The sequence below is a fragment of the Microcaecilia unicolor genome, chromosome 1 (genome assembly GCF_901765095.1).
Source record: "Microcaecilia unicolor chromosome 1, aMicUni1.1, whole genome shotgun sequence".
In the NCBI taxonomy this organism is placed as follows: Eukaryota; Metazoa; Chordata; class Amphibia; order Gymnophiona; family Siphonopidae; genus Microcaecilia; species Microcaecilia unicolor.
Window position 1 is genome coordinate 721,043,071 of NC_044031.1, and position 19,731 is coordinate 721,062,801.

At 43.2% G+C, this 19,731-nt stretch overlaps 1 protein-coding gene across 1 annotated transcript in view; it reads right to left on the reverse strand.

Annotated features, from left to right (window-relative positions):
• The window catches only part of ATP8B4 (ATPase phospholipid transporting 8B4 (putative)), a 467,603-nt gene that overhangs the window by 42,064 nt on the left and 405,808 nt on the right, over nt 1-19,731 (reverse strand). Inside the window, exons 19-22 of the mRNA XM_030189574.1 lie at nt 15,528-15,639; nt 10,068-10,173; nt 8,349-8,496; nt 2,372-2,555 (exon numbers count right to left, since the gene is read on the reverse strand). Of these exons, the coding sequence (XP_030045434.1) occupies nt 2,372-2,555; nt 8,349-8,496; nt 10,068-10,173; nt 15,528-15,639 (550 nt within the window). The remainder of the gene's footprint in view (nt 1-2,371; nt 2,556-8,348; nt 8,497-10,067; nt 10,174-15,527; nt 15,640-19,731) is intronic.

The window sequence follows — 19,731 nt, forward strand, 5'->3', positions numbered from 1 at the left end:
TTTGGGTTGGCAGGTGATTGGTAAAGAGGTAAAGGGAATTGTGAAGGGGAGGGGGAGAAAGATGTGATGGCAGGAGAGAAAAAAGGAACCAAGGTTTGAGGGTGAGGGTGAGGGGAAATGGGCACTAGGAATTGACAGGGAGAGGAGAAACCTGAGGGTGAGCGGATCAGCAGGGACTCAGGGACTAGAGGCCTGAGGAGGAGAATGGAAGGGAGAAAAAGTGGCCTTAGCTGGGAATGGCAGAACAGTGATTGGAGGGAGAAAGGGAGACCAGAGGAGAGAAGAGTGAGTGAGATTCAGAGATTGGCAGTGGGCTGAACAGGATTTGGACTGGGGACTGGAGGGAGAAAATGTCTTGAAGGAGAGAGTGGAGAGTTGTGCAGGCACTGGCAGTATGAATGGGAGAGAAGGGCATTGGGTTTGAAGCAGAGAACACTATGAAAGGGGATGAGATTTGCAGTGGCTTACTAAGGGGTGGGGGTGGGGTGGGGTGGGGGCGGTCCTACCCATCTTCAAATCATTGCTCAAAGCCCACCTCTTCAATGTCGCTTTCGGCACCTAATCACAACACCTCTACTCAGGAAATCTAGACTACCCCAACTTGACATTTCGTCCTTTAGATTGTAAGCTCTTCTGAGCAGGGACCGTCCTTAGTTATTAATTTGTACAGCGCTGCGAAACCCTAGTAGCGCTCTAGAAATGTTAAGTAGTAGTAGTAGTAGTAAGGTGATGTCGCACCATAGAGCAATACAGAGGCATTATAATGTTCTTGGTTTTATTTTGCATCCCTTTCCTAATAATTCCTAGCATCCTGTTTGCTTTCTTGGCCGCCGCCATACACTGGGAAGAAGATTCTAGTGTATTGTCTACAATGACACCTAAATCTTTTTCTTGAGTGCTGACTCCGAAGGTGGATCCCAGGATCAGGTAACTCTGATTTGGACTATTCTTCCCAATGTGTATCACTTTGCATTTGTCCACATTACATTTCTTCTGCCAATTGGATGCCCAGTCTTCCAGTATCCTAAGGTCTTCCTGCAATTTTTTACAATCCGAACATGTTTTGACAACTCTGAATAGTTTTGTGTCATCTGCAAATTTAATCACCTCACTCGTCATTCTGATTTCCAAATCATTTATAAATATATTAAATAGTACCGGTCCCAGTACAGATCCCTGCGGCACTCCACTATTCACCCTCCTCCATTGAGAAAAATGGCCATTTAACCCTGCTCTCTGTTTTCTGTCCAATAACTAATTCTTAATCCACAGAAGGACACTGCCTCCTATTCCATGACTTTTTAATTTTCTCAGAAGTCTCTCATGAGAAACTTTGTCAAAAGCTTTCAGAAAATCTAGATTAAGTACATCAACCAGTCCACCTTTAGCCACATGTTTATTCACGCCTTCAAAGAAATGAAGCAGACATATACCCCCAAATCCAGACTCGCCAGAAGCTGTCTCAAAAACTGGGCCTGATCAACTCTGTTGTCTCCAGATTGAGGTTTTTGCTCTCACAAACCACAAAAAACTGTTCTGGATACTTTAAATATATAAATAAATTACACCAATCAACCACTGCCTCAGGACACAGCTCTAGATTATGCATTACTGAATGCAGTGACGTAGGAAGTGGGGGGGGGGGGGGGGGGAGGGGCAGTCCGCCTCGGGTGCACGCGCTCGGGGGGGTGCCGGCCCCGCTGGTTCCCTACTCCCTCTGCCCCGGAACAGGTTACTTCCTGTTCCGGGGCAGAGAGAGCAGGGAACCAGCGGGGCGAATCGGCCCTCCCACAGGTAAGAATGCGGTCCGGGGGGGGGGGGTTCGCGGTCCGGAGGGGGGGGATCGCGCCGTGCTGCACCCGGGGGGGGGGGGTGCGCAGCGGCAACCCACCCCGGGTGCCATTAGCCCTCGCTACGGCACTGACTGAATGCTGATCAATGCCATATAAAAATGACAAGAAATGCCAAACTGTTCAACCACAGCATTCAGGGATCTAAGAAACAAATTTAAAAGGAGGAGTGACATAACAGAGCTTTGTGATAGGCCATAACTTAAATCCAAGGGCTCAGAAAACTCTCCCATCCATCCAACAACCCCATCTCCCAGTCAAGAAAGAGCATAGCCACAACCCAGCCATCTCCCTGATTCCTAATCCTATGTCTACCTACTGCTAAGGCAATATGAATGTGATCGATTTGCATATATTCAAGACCAACACATGCAGGTTGATCTCATGCATATTCATTGGAACATCCTGTAAACCAACGGGCTGTTAGGTTCCCAGGGCAAGGTTGGGAAGCTCTGACTCAGTACCAACACAGCACATTTATTTTGTACGGCAATTTCCCATGCAATAACGGGTCATCTTACTTTTGATCATGCTGATATCATTGGCACCATCTCCTATGGCCAAAGTGACTGCTTTCTTGTGCTTCTTCACCAGCTCTACGACTTGAGCTTTCTGTAAGGGTGTAACACGGCAGCAAATCACAGTCTTACACATGCAAGCGATTTCTAGGAATTCCTTCTCCATGTTGGCCTCAAGAGCGTGAGCCTGTAATACAAGGTTTACATGGTTCATGAAGCAAGACTGGCAGAGAAGTAGGAACCGTTTAGCTTTTTCTTGTTTCTAGATATCACTGATTAACCTTTCATTGCTAGATATTTATAAAGACACTGGAGCCCATATTAGAGTTTCCATTCGATTGCAAGGTGCAAGAGAACCCACACTCCTACAGATACATTTGCATATCTTGCCTACCTGCCAAAAAGGTGTATGTTACTGAATGCATTTTGGTTGCTATTTTTTTTATTACTGAATGCATACAGCCATTTGTTGTATTAACACCTAAAGAACAAGTCCTTATTTCCAGGAACTAAAATGGAAAAGAGCCATGATTAATAATTACACATTTTAACACACATACAGAATTGCAATAAGAAGAGTTTAACACATATATATCTAATAACAACAGAAGTAGGCTCTTTGAAATTCTTTCCTTTACAATCTTTAGTACATCCATTCCACCTGAATGTAACTCTCCTGGAGCTACTACTGAAAAAGGTGCAAGCAAAATTTAAATAAATAATCTTCAAATCCTTGCTCAAAGCCCACCTCTTCAATGTTGCTTTCGGCACCTAACCTTTATACCTTTCAGGACAACTATTTGACTGACTGTACATTTGTCCTTTAGATTGTAAGCTCCTTTGAGCAGGGACTGTCCTATGTTAAATTGTACAGCGCTGCGTAACCCTAGTAACGCTTTAGAAATGTCAAGTAGTAGTAGTAGTAAAATAAAATTTCTAATGGCTCATCCTAGTCCCATCTCCAACCCCATCTCAACTCCAAGGGTCCAGCTCATCTTCTAGGGAGGTTATCTCCGAGCAGGCAATGGGACACACTCTCTGACTACCTTTGGAAATGTGAATGTGGTTCATTTTCCTTGCTTCTCCCTCCCCAATCTGACTTGGCCTTGATGCCTTCCTGGGTTTGAAGGAACAGATTATAGCTCTTTTCTGGGTGCATTATTTATTTAGATTTAGTTCATACCTTTTTCAGTAGTAGCTGGAGGTGGGTTACATTCAATTTCAGGAGTTATTTCCCTATCCCCAGAGAGCTTATAATCTAAGTTGGCACCTGAGAGTATGGAGGGTTAAATGACTTGTCTGAGATCACAAGAAGCAGCAGCAGGGTTTGAACCAGGCTTTGCTGAGTCTAGTGCTCTAACCATTAAGCTCCTCCTAAAACAGTGCCTGAGCATTCCCTCACTGACAGCAGCTACCCTGCATGGCTTCCAGGCTCAGCTACTCTCTCAGAAAGGACCTGAGTCAGGGTTAATAAGGAGATTTTACTTCATTTTATAAAAAAAAGTGATGCAGATTACCTTTACAATCTAGGAGAAAAATGACAGAGAATTTTACAGATTTGTTGTTGCTGTTGTTGTTCTTGCTATTTTGTTTTCTGTTACTTTGTTGCTTCTACCATGATGATGTTGCGGTCTGCTGAGATTGTGACTAGATTATGTGAAATTTAAATGATGATCAATAAATAAATCATGAAGTTGCATTACATTTTAGTAGTCTTTGGTTTACTTTTCATTTTGGCCAGATGTTGAGCTCCAAGGTAGAGATTGAAATTGAGATGACCAGGTGGTATGTTAGAAAAGGATCTGCTGACACAGAGCATTTTCTAAAGCGCCTGCAGGAGTGCACGTGTATTTATTTAACTTTTATTTATTTATTTACCCGCTCACTCTCAAAATTCTTGGCCACTTACAACAAAACATTCATAATAAAAATCATAACACATCACGACACAAACAATGTTTTAAAACACCTAGCAAAAATATTTGCTATCATTCAGACCATCAATTATTTAAAAAGTTCTTAAAGACATTCCTATTTACGAAAGCCTATTCCATACCGAATCCCACTATTTGACTCTCCTGTTGTTGTCTTTAGATTGTAAGCTCTTTGAGCAGGGACCGTCCTTCTATGTTTAAATTGTACAGCGCTGTGTAACCCTAGTAGTGCTTTAGAAATGCTAGCTAGTAGTAGTAGTAGTAGTAAGTGGGACTCTTTCTCCTTTCCATGTCTTTTCTGTGAATTCATCCCAGCTCTGTCATCCTATGTTTACACCTTTCTGTTATTGTAATTTTGCTTGACCTACTGTAAGCCACATTGTGCCTGTGCTTGTGAGAAAATGTGGGATAGAAATGCACTAAAATAAATAAATAAATAAATTATTCAATAACAAGTCTCATTATCCTTAGCTGTCTTCAGTCTCATTGCCTCTTCCAGTACTGAAATGTAAAAGTTCTTCTTAAAGACTCTACAGTGTATTATTATTTCTCTCCCATCCAAAAAGGCCTGTTCAAATAACAGTGTCCTCAGATCTCTTTTAAAAGTTTACAAACTTTGTACTGCTCTCAAATTCATTGGTAAAGTAGTCCACAATGATGGACCAATAACTCTGAAAACCAATTTCCTATATTCTTCTAATCTAATACTAAGGATTGACAGAATCTCCAGTTGACAGTATGTACAGCAAGAGCAGGCATTTTCCAAACATACACGTTGAAAAAAATGAACGGCAAGCTTCTGTGTGAAGGTGACAGCATTTCCATGCTTCCACACGTAGCAGTCCTATATTATAAACCCAATTGGAAGTGCTACCAATTAGTGAGGCTACACTTGTAATTTGGTTTCACTTTGGAGGTGGATAAAAATTCCCTTAATGACTCCCTTAATCCCTCGTTTAATGCCCTGACTAAAATGAGCACTTCTTTAAAACCTATGCATGTCTTTGAGATGGTGTAAAAGCTTATGAGGAAATTATTCCCATATGTGTGTATTCCCTCTGTAGAACAGGGATTACATGTGTAGAGATGTTAGTCCCACCCAAACCACACTCATGCCACACCCTCTTCAAATCTCTACATATTCCCCCAGATTCTACTACTACTTATCATTTTTATAGCACTACTAGACGTATGCAGCGCTGTACACTTGAACATGAAGAGACAGTCCCTGCTCGACAGAGCTTTCAATCTAATCAGGACAGACAAACAGGACAAATATGGGATAAGGGAAATACTAAGGTGGGAATGACACAACAGACATAGGTATTTGTCATGAAATGCCTAGCCACCTGCCTGGGGTTACCCTGCGGCCACTTAGAAGGTTATCCTCAGGACAGCTCAGGTTTGCCTGCACCTGCCGCTTGTGCTCTATACTAGCACCCTCCTCCCACCGACTGGATCTCAACTGCCTCTGGGCAAGCCTCCTGCTCTCAAATTATCCCCAGTGGTTCCTAGGTTACTGAGCCACACTCCCAGTGGTCCTACAGTTCCCAGAAAGCACTCACAAACCCAACACAAACCACCAGGATTCTTTATCAGTCCAGACGAGAAGGGCGAACAAACAATTATGTTTATTCTCAGAACTTGAACAGTGGACCTAAAAAGTGCAATCAGAAAACAATAACAGGTAACTGAAATATGGATCAATTATAACTCTAACTAAACATTTGTTTACTTCCTAGAAAATGCCTGGGGAGATCAGAACATATAGCTACTCACCAGTTATCAAATATAACTGTTTTACTGGGCTTAAGCAAAGAGCTTTCTCTCTCTCTTCTCCTGGGCTGAAACTGGGGCAAAAGCCAGTACAATTCAAATGAAAAAAGCTCCTGGGCTAATCAGAGCCCAGTCAACAACATTTTAAAAAAGCTGGTTACCTCACTACAGGCATTTCCTTTATCTATGTTAACTAAAAAAAATGAAAGGTCAGTTCTTTGTAACAGTTTAGAACATAACATGCACCACCTGCTGGCCAAACTAGAGAAATGCACTTCAAGATTTAATAAAGGCAGTTTTGGTGGCTTAAAACACACTGTTATGGCACAGTACTGAACAAGTGAATAGGGGTTAGGAGTTAAAAGCAACATCAAAAAGGTGTGCTTTTAGCCTAGATTTGAAGACAGCCAGAGATGGAGCTTGACGTACAAGCTCAGGAAATCTACATGCAAAATTCTGTTCTATCGTCAGGTGTGCATGCAACTAAATTGGTTAATGAGTCAATTAGTGCCAATAATGTGGGTGCTAACAATCAATTATTGTTGTTAATTGACAACAATTTGGATTTGGTGTCAATCTTGCTAAGCACTAGTCTATAAAGCTCCGCATGTAAATCGTATCGAATGGAACTCAAAAATGGGCATGGCCAAAGTAGGGGCATGGGCGAGTCTGAAGCATTGACTAAAGATGAGCACAGTATTACTGAATACAGGGGATCTGCACCTAGTATTTTAATGAGCTGTACTGGGGAGATAGCAGGTTCGAACTGTCATTTAATTTTATATTCTTTGTTTGATGTTGTTTTGTCTTAATATATTATGTCTGTATCGTTGTAACCCGTTCTGAATGTTGTCGGGAGGATGGGCAAAATAATTGAATAAATAAAAGATGTATACCATGTTTGAGTTGGTGTTAATCCTTGCGCCCAAAGTTTGACGTCCAAATCGGCTCTAAGCGCTATTCTATAAACGGCACCCAATTTGGAGCATCGTTTATAGAATAGTGCTCCATGTGGATTTTTTTCAGTGATGTTTTCTGAGCACCATTTACTGAATCTAGTTCAGTCGGTGTAAATCCTCATGCCCACATTTGGCATGGAAATCAGCTCTCAGCACTATTCTATATGGCGTGCAACTTGGACAGCCATCTACACAATAGCAGTCCTTGCAAATTTTTTTCAGCATCGTTTTTTCAGCACCATTTACTGAATCTAGTCCATTGTGGATTCCTCCGTGAAAATAGCAGCTCTCTGAAATTGATATTTACATGCTTATGCAAGCTACACATATAAATACCGCTATTTACATATGGATATGTTTCTAAATAATGGCATTAGTATATCAGTGCTCCTTATGCCACAGTTTTGTATTGAAATGCTAATTTTTACCTACAATTCATTGCAGCTGAGGTACAAAATCAAAGTATAATTCAATTACCTCTATATTAGAAAACCTTCTGCTTTAATACTTTTGATCAATATAAGCAAACTATTTAAAAAGAAAACTAATTGCTTGAAAAAAAAGGGCACTATTTGCATAAAAGCTTGCTACAGCATTACAGGAAGAAGACCATTTCCCCATGGTGTTTAATTCAGAATATTAAATCTATTTTCCATGATCTCATAAGTTAGGAGGGAAGGAGGGAAAACATTTAAGGTTTGCTTGAGATTTCGGCCCATCATAATGTTACGGCTTAATGCAAGTCTACACTATTATGATAAGAAACAGCTTTCCAAATCAAAACAAATTATTTTGGCAACACTGTAAAATTCAGATATGTAGAAGACCCACCGGGAGGTACTTCAATGGCAATTATTTGGTTTCCTATAACTCTTAAGGTCAGGTTGTGCTCCAAAAATCCAATACCTCAGCAGAAACAGCAGCTTTACATCTGCCTAATGACCGCATTCTAATTAGTATGCATTGATCTGCGATATCTCCCTTACACAAACCCCTAAAGAATTATAGTGGTGGACAAGGTCCAAATAAGCAGGTCTGAGGTTGAGTGAACTAAGTCTTACTACGGGGCAATCTCCTCTGTGGCAGCAACAAACACTGTATCGACTTACTAATTTGATTTCCTGTACAAACAAGTCTTTGAGTTTATAAAGTTATTTCTAATTAGTTCTGCACATATATAACTCCATGTGTACAGAGTTCTTATAAAGCTGTTTTTTTCCCTTCCTAAAAAAAGAAGCCTATCGTTAGGAGAACGGAACTCAGACTCCAACATTTTGAAGAATTTAGAGAAAATGACTGACAGACACTCACCAAGCTATGCCCGTTTATGATCAATGCATATTCACCGATGACTGTTTCCTCAAAAACTGAGTCAAACTTTAACTCCGGCATCTTTTCAGAGCACATATGGCCATTGTACAGATCTTGATTTTGTCCAAAAATACGTTCTTTGGCTTTCCTTGAGATACAAAAAAAAAAGAAAAAGATGTTTCAATCTTAAGTAGTCAACTTGAAGCTTTTAAGGAAAAATCACTCAGAGAAGTAGGTTTTGCACAGGTAATCTATTGCTAGTAGAAAGAGCCAAGGAATTGAGCTGTAGTCAAGTGCTTTGACATCTCCCACTGAAAAACCATATTCATTTCAGAGGGTAATGTTGCTAGATTTTGCATTAGATTCCAAGGTGCACGTAGAAATCCAAAGCCAAAAGCAGTTCTTGAATGCCTGAGGCAGGAATCTAAGCCCTCATATATGCATGCAAGGTTAGCTTGACAAAAGACTCATCATTACACAGCTACCTTGTTGAGTTTTTTTTTTTTCAACAGATTGGGTTTTTTGTAGGCTAACTCCATATGCTACATTTTACTCTCAAGTAAAGATGTGATTGGTGGATTTGGTCTTTCCCCTGCACATTCGTAAACTCTTGGGCAATTTGAAATCGGTATATAAAATAATCACAATGCAGACATCAAATTCCGACTGTCTTGCTTGTTAATTTACCAGGGAGACCACAGAAGAGTTTCTCCACTCCTAACTGGTTTCCAGAGCATTAGACCCTGTCGCCCTGATCACAATTGTTCAATTCCCAGCAGGAAATTTCAGAACAGCAAATAGACAAGGCAATCTTCTTTTAGTAAAAAAAGAACAGATAATATTCAGCAATCTGGTGAACTCAAAGATATTTTCAGTACTGACATACATTTAACTTTGAGCAATGAATATGCTGCCATAACGGATAAGATGTAGTACAAAGTTAGGCCATCTACTGCGCTCATTGAGGGGTCCTTTTACTAAACACATGCTGACACTAGTGCAGGCCCCCTTTTACCGCAGGCTGGGTTTTTTCTCAAAAAGAAATGGCTGTGCATTAAGTGAGCCACTTGCTGGGCAGTCATTTTTTTTTTTTTTGGGGGGGGGGGGGAAGCACTTACCACCACCCTCACTAACTTGGCGGTAACTGGGCAGCACCGATTACCGCCGGGTAAGATTATTTTTGTAGTGCCAGAAATGGCGCATGCTGGGGATGGGAACTACCGCTGGGCAGGGGCGTAGCCAGACCTCAGCGGGTCCAGAGCCTGAGGTGAGGGGGCACATTTTAGCCCCCCCCCCACCTCCACCAGGTACCTTTGCTGGCAGGGGTCCCCAACCTCCGCCAGCCAAAGTCCTCTTCAGCGCCAGTCTCAGGCGTGTTCGCTGATCTGTTTCTGTGAGTCCTGACGTCCTGTAAAGGTACCTGGCGGCGGTGGAGGAGGGTTGGTGGTGAAAGTAGTGGGGGCCAGGGCTAAATCTGTGAGGGCCCATGCCCCTGTGGCCCCACGTAGCTACGCCCCTGCTGCAGCCCGGCGGTGGTTCTGGATTGGGGAGCAGCAAGCCTGTTGCCGCGCACCAACCCTTTAGTAAAAGGGCCCCTCTATGCAAAAGATAGACAGACAGCTGCTGATTATCAACGCTTGCTGTATAACTTTTGGCCTCACTTCCGAACACCCCTCCCACTCTGCTGGCAGGCTTATATAACATTATTATTAATGTTACCTGAGCTCTTCTTGCACTTGCGTCACCGAGTGACCAGCGATAATAAAAATGTCGGTCATGTCATCAGTCAGCATGTGGCACGAGTAACCAATGTTCATGGCCGTTTCTGAAAAAAGATGCATTAATATGTATTTAGCTTACAACAATTTGCATAACATCTCAGCACCTGCTTAAAGTGCTGCTCTCCCTGCTCTGGCCCAAAATGATCCAACTTTGCTTAAGAAGAAAGCAAGCAAACAAACAAGCAAAAATACCCATAAATAAACAAATCACTACATAAATAAAATACATTTAAAAAGCAGAAAGATGCCCAAGGAATTTTCCTTTTTATATTCTTTTAATAGTTTATGGTATAGGAGCCAGTTCTGTGGGTTCTGAGCACCCCTCCCCAATATTGAGTTCAGGGAAGGGCAATCTATATTTTGTCTGGCACCTCAAATCATTTGGTGTCTATGCTCTGTGGCAAACCTAGTTCACAGATACCTACAGGGTGAAAGAAATTTGAGGCGGGAATGCCACTGGCCCTCACATCACAACTTTTATAAATGGAGGCTCCATTGTCAATTAACCTGTTGCCTTAGGACAAGCAGTAGCTGCTCCCATTTCTTCCAAGTTAGGGAAATATTTAATAAGTTGTAATAGCTATTTAACACAGGAATCACTGAACACAATTAGCACAGGTTGCACTAAATTACTGTAGCATATCAACCATTAGTGCGTGGTAATTCCCAATTTAAACAATTAATGTGGAAATTAGAATTTTAGAACATGGAATGGGCAAGGACTATTACTTACAGTTAACACACATATAGTATTCTGCCCCCAATGCATTGGACAGCTTGTGCTGTCTATGTGTGACAGATTATATGTTTGCATATCTATTAAGTTATGTATATGAATCAGACCCCTACATTTCTGCGATCCTATGTGATTAGCCCTTATGCACACCTGTGTTTTGCTCTCAATGCCTTTTGGAGCTTTGTAGTTACTGCTTGCCTCATGGCATGCTGGGAGAAGCAGAATTCCCCTCTCCCTACAATTACTCTCTTGAGGAGAAAAAGAGATGGAAGCTGTGCCTAGATTACAGATCCAGCATGTTGAGAGACCTGAATCTCTCCATGCTGAGGCAGTAAAGTACTGCTTGTTTTTTTTTCCTCTCAAGATAGCAATTCACAGTGAATTTTTACCTGTGTGGCTGCTGTGCAGTTACTGCTGTGTGATTACCATTGTGTGGCTGTGCAGTTACTTGTGCTGTGATGTGTTTCAAGCAGAAGCAACTGACAGTTCTCCCTTCTGGAGAGGGGCTCATCACAGACTTGGACTCAGTCTGTATGTACAGAATTCTAATTGATCTCAGCACAACTGTAAGTGATTGAGTTGTTTATCTTGTTAGCAATTGTATTAAATAAAGAATGGAATTGAGAGGATTGGGGTCAATTCTTGGTAACTAGCTTCCCCAGGTTTAAGCCTCTGGATATACAGAGACAAAGTTAATGCCTTGTAGAGACCAGAAGAGATAATTACCACATATTAACCATTAATATGGCATATAACACAGAGCTGTTAACCAGGGGTGTAGCCAGACTTCGGCAGGAGGGGGGGTCCAGAGCCCGAGGTGAGGGGGCACATTTTAGCCTCCCCCGCCACTGCCACCACCAACTTGCCCCCCCCCCCAGCTGAAGACCCTCTCGACCCCCCTCCCCTGCCGTCTCCTACCTTTGCTGGCAGGGAACCCCAACCCCCGCCAGCCAAGGTTCTCTTCTTCCTGTTTCTGAGTCTAACGTCCTGCACGTACACGTCAGACTCAGAAACAGAATGAAGGAAGAAGAGGACCTCGGCTGGCGGGGGTTGGCAGCGAGAGGGGGGGTTGAGAGGGTCATCGGCAGGGGGGTCCAGGGCCAAATCTACAGGGGCCCAGGCCCACGTGGCCCCATGTAGCTATGCCCCTGCTGTTAACACCATCTCAAGAGGTGTTAACCGCACTGTTAACACCATCTCAAGAGGTGCTAACCACACCGCACATTAACTAATGTGCATTTAATATGCAGTTGCAACTTTTTGTCTGTGTTAACTGCAAAGCAGCCCTCCCAAAAATGAGCAGTAGCTCTCAAAACAGTGAATTTAAGAGTTTCTGCAGTTGCCTCACACTGATTTCAGCAATTATCACAAAGTAACTGCAAAACTGCCTCACATCTTAGTAAATAGGGCCCTACACTGTATTTTGTATTTATTTGTAATGTTCTGCTTCTCCAACCATTGTCTTTTTTCTTGTTAGGAGACGGTCAGAATTTCTTGCCTCCCTAGACCAATGATCACTGCCTCTGCAGAATTCTTGTCCCAGTTGGTCCAGGAAGGCAGGTAATCTTTCAGCAGTGCACAGCACTATTAAAAGGTCAATATCTTTTCTCCAGTCCACATTTCAAGGGTTAGGCAATCACCTAGAGCGGTAGCTTCTTGGGAGGGGGTGGGGGGGCAAAGAGCAGGTGACGCTTTTACCAGCTGGGAGAGTTACTGTTGGGGTCATCATGATTGTTGGGGGTGGAAAGGGGCCAAAAAGCCTGAAAGTTAATTAAGAGGGGGCGCAGGATTGCAGGTTTGCTTACGATGCCTCATACCCTTGGCACCATCCATGCACACTTCAGCTGTCTATGCTGTGTTCACATTTTGTTGGGAAAATATTTGAACAGTCTGTGAACTTGCAAACACATTTTCAAAGGGAATCCCTTTGAAAACCAAGCTGGTGGGAAGAGGGGAAGGTAACAGATACAATGTATTCATGGAAAGTCTGCATAAAGTTTTCAAATTATGAGCTTCATGTGAACTTTCCCTGTCTCAAATTCCCTCTATCCCTTTTTGGATGCAAATAAAAGTTCCTGCACTGTTCACAGGGAGGGCACTTTGACTCATTGAGAGGAGGACAATTTACAATGGAGCTCTTAACCTGAAAAAAAGATATGAAAATTGCCTTTCCCTGTATACATTAGTGCAATGTTATGTACTCCAGAATGATAGTCTATCATGATAAAAGAGCTGACAAAAGATATCAAAAAGTGAATACATATCAGGAATTAATGGATGAGACAAAACTGTCTTACTCTTATCCTTATCTGAATCATTCAACCCAGCAATTGTACCCACAACATACATTTACTCTACTTAGCTTAAACTCTTCTGGATAAGTCTGTGTCTACTTCTTTTTGCAAAAACAGAAATGGGATCACTGCTTTTTAAAAACATGTACATTCCTGTAAATACTATTGTTAAAGCGCTGACCTGCATAAACTGTCACTGATGCCGCATCTGTAAGAGGTGTTAATGAAGCGATGTTATGTAATGCCTCTTTGTCAGCATCCTTGGGTTCAGGGCCCAACCTGGTAATAGCTCCCCTTGTGCAGGCTCTGTCGGTCCCTAAAGAGTGCGGTGCCTGATGCCTCCACCCGCAGCAGAAAGATGTTAGCGGGTGAGATTTCCTTCCCATCTCCCCAGGAAAATCCGAACAAAATAGCACTGTGAGTTTAACTCTCTTAGGATTTCAGTCCTCTTTCATCTGTGACCTGCAACTGACAGGGTTCCTAGAGGAACCACGCTAAACTCCTTTAGAACCTCAGCCTTCTTTTGGCCAAGACCTGTAACTGCAGCCTTTGCAGTACCAAAGAACCCCCCCTAGCTCCTTTAGGATCCGAGCCCTCTCTTGGCCAACACCGGTAACTGCAGCCTTGTTCAACACGGAAGAAAACTCATCTCCTCTCAGCCAGAGAATTTCCCTCTATCTTAGCATAACCTGCCATCAGCATGTCCAATGTGTAGGAGCCCCATCTACATCCAATCAATGCTCCTCCCCTATGTACACCTTCCCCCCCCCCCCCCCCATGCAAATACCTGCTATGTAAGTTAAACAGGTATTTATAGAATAATGCTTGGGCAGAAACCTGCCAGTTACGTGCATATGTGTGCACATATATGCCAGTATTCTGTACATTTACATGTGTAAATATAAGTGTGCAGTTTACAGAATTGTCCCTTAAACAAATAAACTACACGGTATCTTAGTGGAGATTGGGTGGCGACTCTGATAATTGGGAAGCAAAACCGGTGCTGGGCAGACTTCTACGGTCTACAACCTGATCGTGACTGGATAGGGATGGGCTCGATTGTAAATTTTATTGGGCTTCGAGGTTAGCTTCAGAACCTTTAGTACAAGAAGAGTGCTGGGCAGACTTATATGGTCTGTGCCCTGAGAATGGCAAGGACAAATCAAACTTGGGTATACATATAAAGTATCACATATCAAGTAAAATGAGTTTATCTTGGTGGGCAGACTGGATGGACTGTACAGGTCTTTATCTGCCGTCACTTACTATGTTACACTTTTAAAATCAGGCCTTCAAAACAGCAGGCTTAACTGTAAAAGGATAGGCAGCAAAGTGGTCACTGGTCAGAAATAGGGTTACCATTTTGTGTCCTCTGAAAAAGAGGACACATGTCACGCCCCCTACCCCGCCCCGCCACATGCCCCGCCCCCTTCGGGTCCTCGTTCCGCCCCTATTCCCCCCCCGTCACATAGTCCCCTCCCCCCCGTCACATACCCCCCCCTCACTTACTATCTAGCCCTGGTGGTCTAGTAGCGTCTTCTCTTCGGGGCAGGAAAGAGCCCCCTCTTTCCTGCCCGGAGCGCTGCCTGCCCTTGCCTGCTGCATCCTCCTCGGTCTGGCTGGGGATTCAAAATGGCCACCAAGAGTTGAAGCGGCCTCGCGAGAGTTCAACTCTCGGTAGCCATTTTGAATCCCCAGCCAGACCGAGAAGGATGATAGACAGGGGAGGCAGCGCTCCGGGCAGGAAAGAGGGGGCTCTTTCCTGCCCCAAAGACGTCACTAGACCACCAGGGAACATGGTAAGGAAGGGGAGGGGACGGGAGACCAGACCCACGGCGCCGATCACCCGCCCACACGCCCACCGCATGCACGCGCCTGCCCGCACCCACGTTTGTCCAGAAATCCGGATAAACGTGGGTGCGGGCAAAATCCGCCGGACGCCCCGCACATGCCCTCAAAAAGTGGACATGTCCGGGGAAATCCGGACGAATGGTAACCCCAGTCAGAAATATATTCAGCAGTTCTAGTCAAATGGAAAACACTGCTGACCATACAAATAAAGTTAACCATTGGTACTAGGTACGCAATATCTGAAAGTCTCCTGCAAGTCCTGCAGCTCTAGCTCACACAATAACTTGTGTCCCTGCCTGTTTTATCTCTACTGTGAGCCTAGTGATTTTAAAATATTTTTATTAAAATGGCATATTCGCTGTGCATTCATCATAGTCTTTTGCATGCAAAAAGAAAATGTAACAACTGAAACACAAGTGTTCTGATTTCAAGTTAACCACTGCAAATTGAAGCACTATCATTTTATTGCAATTTAATTACACAACAATGCAAATGCAACATGAAAGCATTTAGTTACCTTGCTTGTCGCCTGTTAGAACCCAGAGTTTTATATTAGCTAGGAGTAAGCTGCTAATGGTCTCAGTCACACCCTCTTGTAATTTGTCTTCTATTGCTGTGGCACCTAATAACTTTTGGGGGAGAAAAAAAAACCAGGAATACTGTCAAGTTAAGATTCTGCAGCATCAAAAAGCCAGTTTTCAATAGACTGTATTGTGTGCAACATACATGGGTTATTTTAGGCCATGCACACTGTATCACTTCTCTGAAGGAAACATAAGTACATAAGTACATAAGTAGTGCCATACTGGGAAAGACCAAAGGTCCATCTAGCCCAGCATCCTGTCACCGACAGTGGCCAATCCAGGTCAAGGGCACCTGGCACGCTCCCCAAACGTAAAAACATTCCAGACAAGTTATACCTAAAAATGCGGAATTTTTCCAAGTCCATTTAATAGCGGTCTATGGACTTGTCCTTTAGGAATCTATCTAACCCCTTTTTAAACTCCGTCAAGCTAACCGCCCGTACCACGTTCTCCGGCAACGAATTCCAGAGTCTAATTACACCATCTTTGAAAACCTCCAAATCAGACAGGCCCTATGACTGACCGACTGTTTTCTGTATATGGCCCCATTTTTCAGGTCCTACTCACTTATGCAAATGAGGCCCTGAAATAAGCCTCCACACATGGCCCTGCATCCCCCAGTATCCTTCTCTAGCTGCTCTTGCCCCAAACCAGCAGGTGAAACGATTGTGCTACAACTGTCTGCGTATTTTGCAGCTGCAATTTGTGTAGATGACCGGGCAGGGGCAAAATAGCACACATTACAAACAGGAGGTGTAGCCAAATTTTGATTTGGGGGGGGGGGGGGGCTGAGCCCTGCCTCCCTGCCGCTCTCCACCCCCACTGCAACCCCACATACTTGGGCTGGTGGGGATCCCCAAGCCCCGCCAGCAGAAACCTTCCTGTGGCAATACTTGGCACTGAGCTGCCAGCCCTGCTTTCCTGCCCCAGTGTGCATGCTTGTTTTTAGTAAAATTGAGCATATGTGAAGCTCATGCATGCTAAATTTCATTTAAACCAAGCATGCGTGTGAGGGAGAGGAAAGTAGGGCAGGCAGTACAGCGGTGAATATTGCCACAGGAAAGCTTATGCTGGCAGGGCTTAAGGACCCCTGCCAGCCATAAGGACCCCTGCCAACCAAACCAGCAGACTTGGGGGGCCTGAACCCAAATTGGGGGGGCCTGGCCCCCAAGGCCCCTTGTGGCTACATCACTGCTGCCAAGTCATGGACCATGCTTCTGGGTCGTCTCTATAAAGGGAGATACCAACTGTAGAAAATGTCTCCCATGGACCCCTTCAATCAAGGCCCCCCAATACACCCCCCCAATCATCTCCCCAGCCACGGTCCCCCCCCCCCCCCGTCCAGAAGGCTCCCCATCCCCCCACCACCCCTATAGCTCCTCCTCACCCATACCTTCAAAACTTCCTGGTGGTGTAAGGGGCAGGAAGAAGCGATTCCTAGTTGCTCTTGCCCTACTAATATCAGGATCCAAAATGGTGCCAGCAACCCCTACTGGTAGTCTCACGGTACTACCGCTAGGGGTCATCTTCCCATGTACTTTCCAATCTCAGTCCAGCACATTACTCATTATTTAAGGCCAAGAAGGACGGCCATGTTTTGACCCCCTGTCCTGTTTAAAGCACATATAGGTGCCTATTTTATATTTATGTTATAAAGACATCATAGGCACAAGAATCCAATAATGCACAAATTTGCATCTGCTCTGGTATACTTTATGAGGATATGCATGTATCTTTTAAACTACACATATACCTCACAACTTCACCCCAGCTTCAACCAAACACTGCCTTTGGAGAATGCCTATATGTGGACAACGTAAGATACATATAGAAAATGGCACAATAAAAGCCATTTTCTATATATACAGCATGCTTCATATGTGGAAAATGCTTTGTAAACTACCTTTAAGAGGACAGAAGTATGCGCAGAAGGCGTTCCCAGGAGCAGAGTTGGGGCAGTTTGGAATAACATGCATACTTTTGGATTTTCAAAAGCATCACGTAAATTTGCTACAACAGTGGTTCCCCGAACCTGGTCCTGGAGGCACCCCAGCCAGTCAGGTTTTCAGGATACCCACAATGAATAATCATGAGAAAGACTTGCATGCACTACCTCCACTGCATACAAATCTCTCTCATGAATATTCATGGGTCCATTGATAGAATTTACATTGATTCCATAGGTGTACCAAGGGGGGTGCCAGATGAATTTAAGGCCCGCAATCAGATTGCTGAAGGTTTTGAATCTATCATATTCTGGTGGGCCACTACTAATAAAAATGTTGATTGTATTAACTACATTTATTACAACCAACAGAGATTCATCAACTACACACAAGATGCAGTTAAGGGCATCAGCGAACAGTTAGATGCCACAAGTTGCATGGCTTGGGAAAACCAGATGGTTCTCGATATGATATTAGCAAAAGAAGGTGGAGTTTGTACCATGTTGGGAGGCCTATGCTGTACCTTTATCCCCAACAACACTGCACCTGATGGTACAATCACTAAAGGTTTACAAGGACTCACTACTCTGGCCGAGGAATTAGCTGAGAACGCTGGTATTGACACTTCCTGGACAGGATGGTTGGACAATGCATTTGAAAAATGGAAAAACTCCATCATATCCGGTTTGACCACATTGCTTGTGGTCAATGCAGTGCTTATACTATTTGGCTGTTGTATTATACCCTGCGCAAGATTAGTGGAACATCTTATTGAAACTGCCTTAAGCAAGAAAGATCCTATGGGACAATATGTTCTGTATGAAAGATTACTTCAAAATGCTGTGCTTGAACAAGCCGAACTTTATGCTACTCTTGACCATGTTGACAGTGAAAGCACTGAACACATTATAACTGCTGTTTAAGATGTTTATTAAGGATTTAGCTGTAATATGCTTCAAGAAGGAACCTACAGAATAAGTGCATGTTCTGTATGAAATTATACAAGTTATTCATATTCATTTCATTATTTACAAATATTTGAATTAGTGTTTAGACTTTACTGTTATTTTTAATCCTGAATACTGATTTCTTAGCTTCATTAATCATTAATTTTCTAACATCCATATATCATATTTTACATAAACGATAGCTTGGTCCTCTTCCTTTCCAATCATATTACAGGAATAAGGCTGTAAGTGATAAAAGGCCCAAGTGGGTGGTATAAAACTGGGGTACTCTATTTGAGGTTCATTATAACCACATTGTTTTGTTACACTTGGTCTTCTCTTACTGGATCCCTTCTTCTAGTGCTCATGAGGCCATATGGCAATGACGGGTAAGACAGACAGACATCTTATTCCTACCCTGCAATGGGAATCTGTGTTACCTGCAACCTAAGACAGCCTGCGACTGGGGTACTATTATTTACATAATACATGAGGACGGAGATTCAGTCATGATGAATGCCTGGATTCTGATGTACCACTTCCCTATTGGTGGAGCCCTTATTCTCTAAGGCCTTCAAGGGGGGAGAAGTATATTATAGCCACCAGAAAACAGGTCAAGAAGCCTTAAGTTGTAAACTAGGCCCACACAAATCAGCCTATGTGTGACCCTCAGTCCTATGATCCCTTGTGACAAGCTTGCTGGCAAGTTTGTAGAAAGAGCTGACATGAAGAAAGAGTTGTTTATAGAACAATGTGGTTTAGCTGTTGCAACTTTGTGTGGGCTAACTGTGCAAACAAGTGTTGAAAAGCAGAACTATGATTTGGGAGGAGAAAGGCCTTGCTTATCATGATGACTTGTATATAATTGTCACTATGACTAGGCTTAATACATGTAACCAGATAGATAATAAGAGGGTAGAAAACTGACAGCCTGTGAAAGATGTTCTGGAGAACTTAGTGTCTGTGCTGTTCTTTTGTATCACGACTAGTCTCCCATATGAGAACCACTTGATTTATTTGTATTCTTGCTTGGTAAGTAAATAAAAGCTGACTTCTCATATACGTAAGCCTTCTATGTCTTTACTCTCCTCAGTTAGTGCGTGTGTGGAACATTCTAGTAATCTAGGGAGGGTAAAAGAACATACATGCTACTTCAATAAGGTATAATATTGTAATGATTAGTTAGATTTCCCCTATTGGATGATCTTCCCTAAAATCTTTGCTAAGAACTAACATAGGTCGAA